Consider the following 14547-nt stretch of genomic DNA (forward strand, 5'->3'; position numbering starts at 1 on the left):
ACTGAGTGGGAAATGGATTGTTCGGGATCAGAGCAGCAGAGGGGAAACTTGGTCAGGGGGATGCTCCAGGTGAAAGAGGAGGTGGCGTGACCTCAAGGACAGGCAGAGTGGAGGAATTCTGGGCACCATCAAGGTCCCTCTGTGGAGGTCAGATCAGAGGCCCAGAAGGCAGGTCAGAAACTGAGAGAAGAGGTGGAGGGAGGTGGGAGTGCCCTCCTGGCCCCCCTACCCCAGTTCCTTCTCTTGGAGTGAAGAGACCAGCTGCCTGGAGAGGGGTAAGAGGGGAACGGGACAAGGTGAAAGGCCACTTACAAGTAGCATCCTGGACAGACAGTGGCTCGGGACTCTGCTGTCCCTCAAATTCCTGCCTCAGCACTGCGTGCAGGGAATGGAGAGATCCCCAAGAACTTTAAAGGTAGGGGGGTGTCCTCAAGACCCTCAAAGGTAAAGGGCCCTACAGAAGCCATCCTAATGGGTGTGAAGTGGCATCTCGTTGTTGTTTTGATTTACATTTCCCTGATCACTAAGGCCATTCCTATATATTTTCTGGAGAAATGCCTATTTGAGTCCTTTGCCTATTTTTTTTTACTGAGTTGTTTGGTTTTTTGTTTTTGTTGAGTTTTAGGAGTTATTTATTTATTTATTTATTGACAGCTGGATGGTACAGGTATCCGAAACCTTGACCTTGGTGTTATCAACACCAAGCTGTAACCAGCTGAGTAACCAGCCAGCCCCAGGAGTTCTTTATATGTTCTAGATATTAATCCCTTGCCAGATACGTGATTTGCAAAAATTTTCTCTCATTCTGTGGATTGCCTTTTCACTCTCTGAATAGTGTCCTTTGATGCAGAAAAGTTTTTCATTTTGATGAAGTCCAATTTATTTTTCTTTGGTTGCCTGTGCTTTCGGTGTTGTATCTAAGAAACCATTGCCAAATCCAGTGTCATGAAGCTTCTAAGAGTTTTATAGTTTTAGCTTTTATGTTTAGGTATTTGATCCATTTTGAGTTAATTTTTGTATATAGTGTAAGGTAAGGATCCAACTTCATTCTTTTTCATGTGGATATCGTTTTCCTAGTGCAATTGGTTGAAAAGATTATCCTTTCCCCATTGAACGATCTTGTCACCTTTGTTGAAGACAATTTGACCATGTATGCGAGGGTTTATTTCTGGGCTCTTTATTCTGTTCCATTGGTCTTTACATCTGTCTTTATGTCAGTACCACACTGTTTTGATTACTGTAGCTTTGTAGTCAATTTTGAAATCAGGAAGAGTGAGTCCTCCAAGTTTGTTCTTCTTTTTCAAGACTGTTTTGGCTATTTAGGGTCCCTTGAGATTCTGTATAAATTTTAGGATGGGTTTTTCTGTTTCTGCAAAAATCGTCATTGGGCTTTTGATAGGGATTGCATTGAATCTGTAAATCACTTTGGCTAATATTGACATCTGAAGTCTTCTAATCCATGAACATGGGATATCTTTCCATTTATCTATGTCTGTAATTTCTTTCAACAACACTTTGTAGTTTTCAATATACAAGTCTTGCCTCCTTGTTTACATTTATTCCTATGTATTTTATTCATTTTGATGCTATTTCAAATGGAGTTGTTTTTTAATTTCCTTTCTGGTTTGTTCATTGTTAGTATATAGAAATGCAACTGCTTTTTGTGTATTGTCAGTATCCTGCAACTTTGCTGAATTTATTAGTCAGTTCTGTGAGTTTTGACATATGTATAATGTGGTGATACCACACTATGGCTTCTTTAACTTATCACAAGTCATTTGAAACTGATCCAAGTTGTTTTGTGTATCAGTAGTACATTTTGTGTTTTTTATGGTGAAACAGTATTCCATGGTATGGATCTGCCACAATGTATCCATTCACCAATTGATGGACATTTTGGTTGTGACCAGTTTCTGCTGGTTATGAACAGAGCTGCCGTAAACAATTGTGAACAGGTTTTTGGGTGGACATATATTTTCATTTATCTTGGGTAAATACACAGGAGTAGATTTGTTAGATCATGGTAAGTATATATGTTATTTCATAAAAAGTGATAAACTGTCTTCCAAAGTGGCTGTATCACTTTGCATTCCCACCAGCAATGTTCTAGTTCTTCACACCCTTGACAACACTTGGTATTGCCTGTTTTTGTTAGTTTGTTTTAGCCATCCTAGTAGGTATAAGGTGGGATTTTATTATTTTAATTTGCATTTCCCTAAGGACAAATGATGTTTACTAGGCTTATTTGCCGTCAGTGTATCTTCTTTGGTGAACTGTCCAAATTTTTGCTCATTTTTTTTTATTGGGATGTTTGTCTTCTTCTTATTGAGTTTTGAGGGTTCATTGTATATTCTGGATACAAGTCCTTTGTCACATTTTTTTCCCAATCTGTTGATTGTCTTTCGATTTTCTTGACAGCATCTTTTGCAGAGCAGAAGTTTCATGGTGATTTTTAAAAAGTTTTTTAAAGTTTGTTTCTTAAAAAGAAGTTTGAATTTTTAAATTTAAAATTTCTAGTTTCTTTCCCAAATTTGGAATATCTGGCTACTCAGGGGCTCCATCCCACCTTGCTTTCTATGTTGGCTGTCTGGATCCTAGGAACATTTGCTCTAATGAGGGGAATGTTCTCTAATGGGGGTCAAGTAGGCAGGGGCAGCAGTTAACATTTTGGTGGGAGGAGTCACAAGACCTAGTTTCAAATTCTTTTTTTTTTTTTTCTGTTGGCTGGTGTGGGGATCCGAACCCTTGACCCTTGACCCTTGACCTTGGTGATATCAGCACCACACTCTACCAACTGAGCTAACTGGCCAGGTTCTGGGTTCAAATTCTGACCCTGCCATGATCTTGCTGTGTGACCCAGAGCTAATCATTCTCCAGTTTGAGTCTCAGTTTCTTCATCCGTAAAATGAGGTTAATGAAGTCTCTTCCCCACACTGCAGTACTGGCCCAGAAAAAAAGGCTCAGTATATGGAAGATGGTATTATCATCTTGGTCTAGGAGATTTCTAACTTTTTTCTTTTTTTTTTTTTCTTTGTCTTTTTTTGTGACCGGCTGCACCGCACTCAGGCCATCCCTATATAGGATCCGAACCCGCGGTGGGAGCGCTGCTGCGCTCCCAGCGCCGCACTCTCCCGAGTGCGCCATGGGGTCGGCCCCTAACTTATTTCTTAGCAGAGGCATCATTCCAATAAAATCTTATGCTGACTCTCAGTAGGTAGGACTGGAAAGGGGAGGGCTCCTATCCACTCTCCCTCCCCTATTGTACCCCTCACAGTAGGTCTTGTGGTCCACTGACCAGTCTAACTCCCTTGCTTTCACAATGGTGTAACAGACCAGAGAGGGTAGTGGCCTTCCCAAGGCCGCACAGCACATTCTAGGCACACAGCTCACCACTCTCATCCTTATTCTTTGTATCAACTGCCTTACTGAGTCTACTTCCCAAGGGGTCTATATGGGGTTGATAGACTGACAATTGCCAACAGTTTTTTTTTTTTTTTTTTTTTTTGCCGCTGTCCGGTTTGGAGATCTAAACCCATGACCTCGGTGTTACAAGGCTGCACTCTAACCAACTATGCTAACCAGCCAGCCCTGCCAATGCTTTTGAGCTCTGGGCTCAAAAACTCACTGTTCTACGTATTTTATCTGTGTTGACACTGGTCACCTAGATGACCCGAGTCAGGTGGCTCTTGTCCCCATTTTGTGAATGAGGAAACTGATGATTTACTTTCCACAGGTTACACAGCAGGCACATAACACAGCCTTGGGTCTCCCTGCCTCATCCTGGGGGTCTCTGTCTCACTAGTGTCCTGCTGTCTCCCCTCTCTCTGTATCTACATCTTTTTTTTTTTTTTTTTTTAAAAGATGACCGGTAAGGGGATCTTAACCCTTGACTTGGTGTTGTGAGCACCACGCTCAGCCAGTGAGCTAACCGGCCATCTGTATATGGGATCCGAACCCGAGGCCTTGGTGTTCTCAGCACCGTACTCTCCCGAGTGAGCCACGGGCCGGCCCTGTATCTACATCTTTGTCACAGTCTGTCTGCATCTCCACTACAGCCACACTAGCTTCTTTGCTAGCCCATGGACAAAAACCGAATCCTGCCCCAGGGCCTTTGCACTGGATTTCCCTCTGCCTGGAGTGCTTTCTCCCACCTCCTGACTTGTGTGGCTCCTTCCCATCCTTCAGCCCTGCTGAGATGTCACCTCCTCAGTAAGGCCTGCCCTGACCATGGCATGGCACATCCAATTCAATGTATTCATTCATTCATTCATTCATTCATATGTTTAATGATTCATTCAACAAACACATCGTGGGTATCCACTGTGTGCCCGGCCATGTTCTCAGCCCCGGGGACACAGCTGTGAACAAAGCAGACAAACATTCCTGCTCTGCAGAACTTCGTTTTAGAAGGGAAGGTAAACAGTAAAGAAGATAAGTAAAATATAGATTATGTCAGGTAAGCAGTATTTTGTGTGTGTGTGTGTTTTTAAAGAATGAAAATAGGAAATATCAGGGCAAGGGTTGAAATTTTAGGTAGGTTGGTCAGGGAAGGTCTCCCTGAGGAGGTGACATTTGAGCTGAGGCCTAAAGGAGGTCAAGGAGGAGCCACTGGAGATCTGGGCAGGAAAAACAGCCCGTGCAAAGGCCCTAAGGCATGAATGTTTCTGGAATGTTTAGGGACCAGCAAGGAAGATATTGTGGCTGGAGCAGAGTGAGTAAAGTGGGGAGTGGGAAGTCATGCGGCAGGACCTACAGCAGCAGTGAGGGCTTTGGCTCTGGTTCTGAGTGAGGTGGGAGCTATAGAAGGTTCTGAGCAGAGGAGGGATGTGACCTGACTCAGGTGTTCACAGGCTCTCTCTGGTGGCTGTGGAAGGAAAAGACTGGGGGTGAAAACAGGAGCTGGGGACCAGGGGAGAGGTGAATATACTGGTCCAGGATAGGGTTGACGGTGGGCTGGCCAAGAAGGGGGTAAATAGACAGATTGTGGATAGATTTTGGCAGTGGGGCTGATTTGAGGTGCCAAGGAAAGAGTGGAGCCTAGGATGACCCCACTGCATTTAGCTTTGGGGTGTCCCCAGCCCCTGCAACAGGGCCTGGTGCTCAGCAACCATTTGGTCTCTGCAGTTCCCTGTCTCCCACATGTTTTGGGGTTTCCGTCTCTCTTTAACATCCTCTACCTGCATCCCCCCTTCCAGGAATTTTCTAGGTCTCCTCATTCCTCTTGACCTCCCCAACACCCTCTCGGCCTCCCTAACCTGTCTTCCCTCCTGTCCTCTGCAGCTTCGAGGCAGAGAATGGGCCAACGCCATCACCCGGCCGCAGCCCCCTGGACTCGCAGGCGAGCCCAGGGCTCGTGTTGCATGCCGGGGTGGCCACCAGCCAGCGCCGGGAGTCCTTCCTCTACCGTTCAGACAGCGACTATGACATGTCACCGAAGAACATGTCCCGGAACTCGTCGGTCACCAGCGAGGCGTGAGCACCATCCTCCCCACCTGCCAGCTCCCCCAGGCCTGGCTCCACCAGAAGCTGCCCTTTCCAGCAAGGAGTGGGAGTGCCCACCCCCAACCTCCTCAAACCCCATCTTGTGCCTCCCCCCAAAAGGACTCAGTCCTCTTATAGCACTTCCACCCAAGGAGTTATGAGTGCCAACCCTATCTCTGCCCCCGCTGTCCCCCTATTCCCCCCACCAAGCCCAGCCCCTGCAGTATATTTACCCCTTCCCCGCTTCATCTCTGCTCCCCCCACTCACCTGAGCTGCTCTCCCTGCCCACCATTGCTCTGGGTTCAGCCCTCACAGAGTGTTGCATCTCTGGGCACCCGTGACCTGCCGCTGTCCTTGATTTCAGGCACGCCGAGGATCTCATTGTAACACCGTTTGCCCAGGTGAGACACCCCCCTCCCCAAATGGTTAAGGAGGGCAGGGGCCCCAGCCCTCCCCCACACTTGGGCAAAGGGGCCCAGCCACCTGTCCTCACTGCGGCGCCCCTTCCCAGGTGTTGGCCAGTCTCCGGAGCGTTCGCAGCAACTTCTCACTCCTGACCAATGTGCCCATTCCCAGCAACAAGTAAGTCGAGGCTGGGCCCCAAAACCCATGATCGTGAGCCTAAGCACACCTGGGTTTGGCTATCAACCCTGCTGTGTGGCCTCAGGCAAGCACTTGACTTCTCTGAACCTCTGTTCAGGCAAAAACTCCCTTATAGCCAGTGAGTCATTGTGGTTTGAGAGCCTAAGACACACGAGCTTTTATAAAGAAAAATCTAGGGAGGTAAGGCCACAGCCCCAGCCCCAGGACCACTCTAGGCCCTGACACCAACTTGCTGGGCAATTGGCATCCTGTGGTGTTTCTGTTTCCCCTCAGTAAAATGGGAATTATGATAATGCCTCCATTAGATAGCTGCTGTGGGGAGTCCAGGAGATGGTATAGAGAAAGAACTAGAACATTGCCCTGCACATGATAAGTCCTCCCTAAATACGAGTTGTTCTTATTATTTTAGGGCAGGGGGTGTGACTGAGTGCTGCTGGTTCCTTTGTGGGTAGGGGGCAGAGCCATTCTCAGAGGAGTTGGGAGGTGGTTGTCCAGGGAGCAGAGACTTTGGGAACACAGGACCTGACCCTACCACTGATCAGCCATGTGGTCTTGAGGAAGCCGGTTCACCTCCTTACGCTTCAATTTCCTCATCTGTAAAATGGGTTCTTGTGGGGCTCATTGAGAGGCTGCAGGCAGAGTACATGGCAGTGTGCCTGGGCCAGAGTAAGTGCTCAGAAAAAGAAAAACATGCCAAGGTCAAAGGTTCGGATCCCCATACCGGCCAACTGCCAAAGAAAAAAAAAGAAAAGAAAAGAAAGAAAAAAAGGAAAACTAGCACCACTCACAAAGAGGGGGATGCAGGGATCTGGGGGTGCCCAGACTGACATTGGAGCCCCATTTCTTTGCAGGCGGTCCCCGCTGGGCGGCCCACCCCCAGTCTGCAAGGCCACGCTGTCAGGTAGCTAAGCCGAGGGGGTGGGAATGGGCTCCTCTTGCAGCCCCAGTGGGGATGCCTCAACCGCGGTGGCTGTCTCACCCCCTTCCCCAGGACGCCACTCAGCTGGCGGACCCCCATCACTGTGGGCTGGGGTCTCTGGGGGTCTGCCTGGGGACCCTGTCAGCCATCACTCCGGCTGCTTCTTCCCCAGAGGAGACATGCCAGCAGTTGGCCCGGGAAACTCTGGAGGAGCTGGACTGGTGTCTGGAGCAACTGGAGACCATGCAGACCTACCGCTCTGTCAGCGAGATGGCCTCACACAAGGTGTGCGGGGGGGGGGGGGGGGGGGGGGGGGGGGGGGGGAGCCTTTGGGTGGAGCCATCTACTGGGCGGGGCTACGGGACGGGGTCAATCCCTGGGTGGGACTGGCCGGGGCTATGGTGGGGCCAACCACTAGGTGGGTCCTGTGGGCGGAGCCAACCACTATTGATGAGGGCGGGGCCAATCTCTGGGTGGGGCCTACAGATAGGGCCAATTCCTGGGCTGGGCGCACCTTTTGGGGACAGCTTCAGGATTTGTAGTTCCTGTAGATTCTTACTTTTCCCGGGCCTGGAGGAGCCTGGTGTGTACTGGGGTTTGTGCATCTGGTTGTACATCTGTCTATAGGTGACCATCTCTATTGGGCGGGGTTGTATGCTTGTATGGTCTGCGGGTATGTATCTATGTCTATGCGTCTGTGTAGCTGTTGATTTGTTGGCTACCTATTTGCAGCACTGGTGTGTTTGCCACTGAGGGGTGGCGCGCAGGCGTGTACCTGTGGAGTGTGTATAGGGGTACACAGGTGATTGTGTAAGGCTCTGGCTGTGCTGGAGCGGTGTGTATGTCTGCGGGTGTGAGTTGGTCCAGGTGAGAATCTGTGTATCTCTATGTGTTTGCAGGGCTGCAGGGGAGGGTGCAAGCCTTCCATGTACAGGTGTGCAGACCGTGCACTGCACAACTCCAGGGGGCACCATTCAGAAAGCAGGCAGTGTGAATGATGTTTCCTAGAGTTGTACAGCATGGTGGCAGCCCTTGTGGGTGGATGCCTATCAGGAAATGAGTGTGCAGGTGGGGGTGTCTTTGTTTGGGGGTGCATACATCTGTGGGTGGAGGCTTGTCTGAGAACGTGCGAGTCTGAGGGCGATTGTGTTCCTGAGGATGGGTCAAGCATCTGAGAATGACTGTGTCTCTGTGTATGGGTCTGCGGGTGTTCTGCGATGGTGTGCGTGTGTGTATTTGTGTATCTGTGGGAGTGAGTGTGAGTGTTCCCTTATGGATTTGTCGGGGCATATTTGTGTCCAAGGGCATAAGGATATTTCTGCTTGCTTGAAAGTGTCTGTGGGTGTGTTGAGTGCGTGTGTGTCCGGTGTTTGGGTGCTAGTCCCTAGGTGTGTGTCTGTGTTCTTGGAAGGGGTGTGTCTGCAGGCATTTGTATCTCTGGGTGCTCAGCTGCATGGCTATAAATGTGTTGGACATCACAGTTGTGACTGTATCCAGGTGTGTGTGTGTGTATGTGTGAATGCACATGCACGTGTGTGTGATTGTGTGATGTTTAATTGCAGGACTGAAAGCATTTCGGTATCTGTGTGTGTTCGAATGTCAAGTGTCTGGGTGTGTGTTGGTGTCCATGGAAGAAGTGTCTCAGGGTATTTGTGTGTGTGTGTGTGTGTGTGTGTGTGTGTGTGTGGAGTGTCTGGGTGTGTTTCCATCTCTGAGTGTGTCCATGGAGGGGACATTTTCTCACAGGGGGGTGTGGGCCTCTCCGCCTCTCCCCTTGCAGCCCCACCTGGGTCCTGGCTGAGGCCTGTGGGCTCCGATGCCCCTTTAACGCCCCCCCACCCCCAGCACCACCTGACATCGCATGCAGCCGGCCGGTGGTGCTGCAGTGAGCTCGCACACGCACACACACCGGTGCACACACGGAGCCCCTAGCCTCCGCAGCCTCTTCCAGGACCCTTGTCCTGTCCCCCCATGGGCAGGGGCCCCCTGCTGCCACTGCATCCAGCCACCGCAGAGGGGGGGCCCATCAGGGCCAGGGGCTGGTGGACCATGTAACCAGGGCTGCCTCCGGGAGCGCGGAGGGGAAGGGAGCCCCCAGCCCTGCTGGGCCGGCCCAGGCCCCTCCGCGGCTCCCTGTTCCACTTCCCACCCGCCCAGCACCCCCCTCCCTGAGGCTGTTAACCCCGGGACGCCCCAAGCTCAGCCTCTGTGTGCAGCAGGCAGCCCTGAGCAGGGCTAAGGCTCCAAGATGCCCTTGGTGGATTTCTTCTGCGAGACCTGCTCCAAGCCCTGGCTGGTGGGCTGGTGGGACCAGGTAGGGGAAAGAAAGGCGGAGGATGGGTGGGAGACCTACCCGGCCCTCCACCTCAGACCCTCCAGCCCCTGTGTGGCCGTGTGTGCAGCTGTGCACGTGTGTGGCCTGGAGATAAAGGCTTGTGATCATCTCTGTGTGACCCAGGGCTGGGTGTGGATGGCGGGAGGCTGGGGGTGTGTGGCTCTCCTTGGGGGGGGAGGGGGGTTGGGTCTCCTGCTGGGTGTGACTGTATGAGTGTCTGGATGTGTGTATGTCTGCGATGGTGTGTGTCCCCCTGGCCATATGCTTGTTTGCCTGGGTGTTGGTGTGGCCCTGTCTGGATCATATGGTTCTGACTGTGGTGTTGTATACTGGGCCACGTTTGTGAGCCCAGAGCTGGCTGATATTTTGGGGGCAGGTGGCCCCAAATGTCAGTGACTGCCATATTGTGTGTCTCAGGTGTGTGACAATGTAGGACTGGGAGCCTGCAAATCTGTGCAGTTGTGTGAGATTTTGTGGGTCCATCTTGTGTGTGTATGCATGTGTGTGTGTTATGTGTACCCAGGGTCTCTTGGTAGCACCAGGATGGGTGAGCACCCTGTCTCAGTGTGGCCCATGCAGGCTCACCCTTCCTGCCAAGTGTCCCTCTGGCATCACTGGACAGAGTATGCTCCTGCTTTGGGGGTGCTTTGGCACAGCTTGGGGGTGGGGAGCCAATGCCCTTTCTCCTCCATGCACAATGTCACAGCAGAGGCCTGTGTGAAATGGCATGGGGGGACCAGGAGGGGCTCCCAAGCCCAGTTTTGAGTATACTTCATTCATCTGTGCATCTGTCCACCTCCTTGAAGTTGGAGGAGGGGGGCTATGATGGGAACCCAACTCCCCCTCCCCTGGGTGACCAAACTGGGGTTATCTCAGCTCACTGCTCTCCCCTGCCCTGGCCAAACCTTCTCTTCCCCCAGAGCTTGGGCACTGCAACCCTTCTTCCAAACTGGGCAGGGGGCTGGGAGCCAGGACCCCCAGGGATTGGTGTCTCTGTCTGGGAAGACCTGGGCCAGGGGTAGCTCTGGGAAGGCAAGGGTTAAGGGGCTTCCAGCTTGCCCCCCTTTCCCCCAGCTCAGCAGCTGGTTGGAGGGGGAGTTGCTAAGGAGACTCCCATTGCCATGGTGACGGGAGTCTCCTGATACCCCATTGGCTCCCTGTTAGGCAGGAGGCCCTCCCTTCCACAGGTGCCCCTCTGGCTCCTCCTTAGGGGGAGTGTGGGGAAGGGAGTCCCTCTTTCCTCTGGAGGGGTATGCTGATCCTGATCCCCCAAGCCTGGGGACCCCCATCCAGAGGTGGGAGGAAAGGAAAGGCTGCCCCCTCTCCCTCCAGCAGCCTGGTAGGGGCTCTGTCTGAGCAGAGAAATAGGAGGGACTTATGGGGTCTTCAGGAGTTTCTTGGGAAGTGCTGACACACACGCCCACCCCCCACTATGATTTCCCCATCATCCCTTCCTTCTTGACTCCTTTACCTTAGTTCAAGAGGATGCTGAACCGTGAACTCACACACTTGTCAGAAATGAGCAGGTCAGGAAACCAGGTCTCAGAGTACATTTCTACAACATTCCTGGGTGAGTGAAGGGCAGCGTCTGGGTTGGAGGGACACAGGGGCTGGGGGGACTGCCCTAACCCTGGGTCCTAGTGCCAACATTTACCCAGGGACCCTGACTCTTAACTCCCCAAAGGTCTAAGTCACCAAGCTCAAGAGTTCCCACAGTCATGATGCCCCCAAACTCAATAGGACCCCAACAGCATTTGAATATATGAGCTGAAAAGCCACTCCAAACTCAGTGCAATCCCAACAGAACTCTCAAACTCAAGACCACAGGAGACTTCCCAAAGTGAAATAGAATTCCTAAACTTTAAAAATAGTCTCTGAGATGAAAAGCCTCCCAAATTCAGTAGAACCTAAAATTCAATAGAATCTCTAGACTTGGATTGGCATCCCCAAATTCAGAAGACTCCCCCAAGCTCAAGAGAGATGCCCAAACTCCATAGGGTTCTCAAACTTAAGTAAACTCTGTGCTCTAGAGCCCACAAAGGACCCACAAACTTTGAAAATATTCCAAGCTAAGTAGCCCCCACAAATCAATAGAATCTCCAAACTTGGTGTGACCCCACAAATTCAGTTGACTCACAAAGCTTTAGATCCTCAAACTCAGTAGGATTCTTAAGCTTTGAAACCTACAAAAGATTCTCCAAACTTGGGGGAATTTTCTAACTTGATGGAACCCCAATACAGTAGGATGCCCCAAATTCATAGGAACCCTTTACTAAGCTCACGGGGACCTCAAACTCATCCTAACCTTTGAACCCAAGAGCCCCCGAGCTAAGGATATCCCTCCAAACTCAGGATAATATCCCCTTCACAATTTATTGCCAAACCCTAGAGGCCCCCAGCAAACTGAAGAGGAGGGTTCAGAGTTTCAAATGCTCCCACCAATGGGAGCATGGCATGCAAATGACCCCTACTAGACCCTGTCATTGACCGTAGCCAATGGAACATGGCATGCAAATGACCCCTATTAGATTCTGTCATTGACTGGCAGCCCCAGGTCACAATGGGTGACCTTGGCTGGGCTCTGGAAACCCTTGAAAGCTCAGGAAAAGGGATCCTGGAGCTGGCCCCCAGGCAGGTTAGGGGGGGCCATGGAGCCAGAGACCACTCTGCCCTCCCTCCTCCCAATGATACCCCCCACCACCAGCACTCTCTGCCACCATGGGGGTGTCTTCCCCGACCAAGAAGTTTCCCTGGGTATCTGGGGCAGGCAGCAGCTCTCCCTGGCATCCCTACTGCACTTCCTGACTTCCCACGCCACCCTCCCACCAAACCTGGCAATTGAACTGGGGCCAGCCCACAGCCCTGGGCTGGCGCCAGGACCCCCACTCCAGCCTACTACCTCCCAGAAGAATTCCTGTGTCCCCTGTGGTTTCTGGTCTCTGGGTAGCCATCAGCATGACACCAAGAAGGGGTCTGCCCTCTTGGGTGAGGCTTCCCAGGATGCGTAGAGGGCTGAGGGAATAGGGAGACTCTGGAGGGGGGGTGCTCATACTTGCCCCCTGATCTTCTGCAGACAAACAGAATGAAGTGGAGATTCCATCACCCACGATGAAGGAGCGAGAAAAACAGCAAGCACCACGGCAGAGACCTTCCCAGCAGCCTCCGCCCCCCATGCCGCAGTTCCAGCCCATGTCTCAGATCACAGGGGTGAAAAAGTTGACACGCAGCAGCAGCTTGAACGACTCCAGCATCCCTCGCTTTGGGGTGAAGACTGACCAGGAAGAATTGCTGGCCCAAGTGGGTGGGGGCTCAGCAGGGGCTGGGCTGAAGAGGGGCAGGGGTCTCCAGGGGCAGGAGTCATGTCTTAAGATGGCTCCCCTAGAAGTCTGAGATGAAGATTCGGGTGTACCTGCTTTATGAGGAGGGGTCACAGGAGGGAGGGGTGACTAAGCCCAGCAAGGAGGTGGTCTCAGCTGGACTCCAGCCTCAGCCTGATTCCGTGGGAGCTCTGGAGTATAGACAGCATTATGGAGTTGAACCCACGTTGAGGCAAGAGTGCTGGATCTTTGTACCCCCACATTAGTCATTGGCTAGGGACTGTCCCCAGGGGTGAACAGCATCACCCGTTCCCTGCCCCTTTTGTGGGGACAAGAGAAGTTTTCCTGGAAAAAGGGGCAGCTGTGAGCCTTAGCAAGCAATACTCCCAGTCACTCAGGGGTTGGTGTACAGGCCGGTGATGTGGATCTGGACAGAGTCCCAGTAGTTCTGCTGCAGTCCAAGCCTGGGTTTGATTCCTGGCTCTTCCCGCAGATAGTAAATCCAATCTTGGCAGCTGTCCAGTAAGGGGATCTGAACCCTTGACCTTGGTGTTGCAAGGTTGTGCTCAAACCAACTAAGCTAACCAGCCAGCCCACTCAGCTGATGTTTATTGTAACCGTCTTTGAGCCACCTGTGGCGAGTCCTCCCCATTGAGTCATCTGGTGTCTATTGAGCACCAACTATGTGCTGGCAATGTTCTTGAATCTTGAGAGACATGGAAAATTAGCCTGTGTTCCTCCCTGCCACCACCAACTGGGGGGCTCATGAGCAGGTTAGCTTGGAGGCTGAGCTTGCATAGGGGTCAGCTGAGCTGGGTTCCCATCCAGCTTTTTTTTTTTTTTTGTCGTTTTTTCGTGACCGGCACTCAGCCAGTGAGTGCACCGGCCAGTCCTATATAGGATCCGAACCCGCGGCGGGAGCGTCGCCGCGCTCCCAGCGCAGCACTCTACCGAGTGCGCCACGGGCTCGGCCCCCCATCCAGCTTTTTGTGTGTGTGTGTGACTGGCTGGTAAGGAGATCCGAAACCTTGACCTTGGTGTTACCAGCACCACTGCTGTCCTAAGTGATCCATCCAGCTTTGCCACTTGTGAGCTGAGAGATCTTGAAGAAGTCGTGTCACATTTCTGAGTCTTGGTTTCCTCACCTGTCAAATGACAAGTATTTAGTGCAGTCCTTGGTGGTTAATAAGCGCTCAAGAGATAGTAGCTGTAGTTGCTTTGTTATTTTCCAGCCCGGTAGGACCTGGGTAGTAAATCCTGTGTTCCTGAATATGCCACCCACTGGGTGAGCAATAATGGTGCTTCCTTCAGACCTGGGCCCCAGACTCCTAGAAAAAGATCTCCAGGGCTCTGGCTTTTGCAGGCTCCTGACCTCTGGCCCCATCTCCACCAGGAACTGGAGAACCTGCACAAGTGGGGCCTGAACATCTTTTGCGTGTCGGATTACGCTGGAGGCCGCTCCCTTAGCTGCATCATGTATACGATATTCCAGGTGATGGGAGCAGAGGGGAGGGGACTGAACTGCGAGGGACGCAGGGCAGGGCATTGAGGACCGGCAGGGGTCACCGCTCTGCCCCTGCCGGCCCTCAGGAGCGAGACCTGCTGAAGAAGTTCCGCATCCCTGTGGACACAATGGTGACATATATGCTGACGCTGGAGGACCACTACCATGCCGACGTGGCCTACCACAACAGCCTGCACGCGGCCGATGTGCTGCAGTCCACCCACGTGCTGCTGGCCACGCCTGCGCTGGACGTGAGTGCCTGCCACCTCCCTCTGTCTCCCTGGGCCCCATCCCTGTGACCGCCCATTTCCGGCCTCCTGTTTGTCTCTGTGACCCCCTGTCTCTGGCCTCCATCTCTGTTTGACCTCGTTCCTCTCTCTAATCCTC

The 14547-nt window shown here is 51.9% G+C and overlaps 1 protein-coding gene across 3 annotated transcripts in view; it reads left to right on the forward strand.

Annotated features, from left to right (window-relative positions):
* The window catches only part of PDE4A (phosphodiesterase 4A), a 35463-nt gene that overhangs the window by 5694 nt on the left and 15222 nt on the right, over window positions 1–14547 (forward strand). For all 3 annotated transcript variants that reach the window (XM_063109100.1, XM_063109098.1, XM_063109099.1), the window contains exons 2-10: window positions 5281–5472; window positions 5847–5883; window positions 5994–6064; window positions 6937–6986; window positions 7177–7289; window positions 10816–10909; window positions 12413–12636; window positions 14050–14148; window positions 14247–14411. In XM_063109100.1, the coding sequence (XP_062965170.1) occupies window positions 5281–5472; window positions 5847–5883; window positions 5994–6064; window positions 6937–6986; window positions 7177–7289; window positions 10816–10909; window positions 12413–12636; window positions 14050–14148; window positions 14247–14411 (1045 nt within the window). The remainder of the gene's footprint in view (window positions 1–5280; window positions 5473–5846; window positions 5884–5993; window positions 6065–6936; window positions 6987–7176; window positions 7290–10815; window positions 10910–12412; window positions 12637–14049; window positions 14149–14246; window positions 14412–14547) is intronic.

This window comes from Cynocephalus volans, chromosome 10, assembly GCF_027409185.1.
Source record: "Cynocephalus volans isolate mCynVol1 chromosome 10, mCynVol1.pri, whole genome shotgun sequence".
In the NCBI taxonomy this organism is placed as follows: domain Eukaryota; kingdom Metazoa; phylum Chordata; class Mammalia; order Dermoptera; family Cynocephalidae; genus Cynocephalus; species Cynocephalus volans.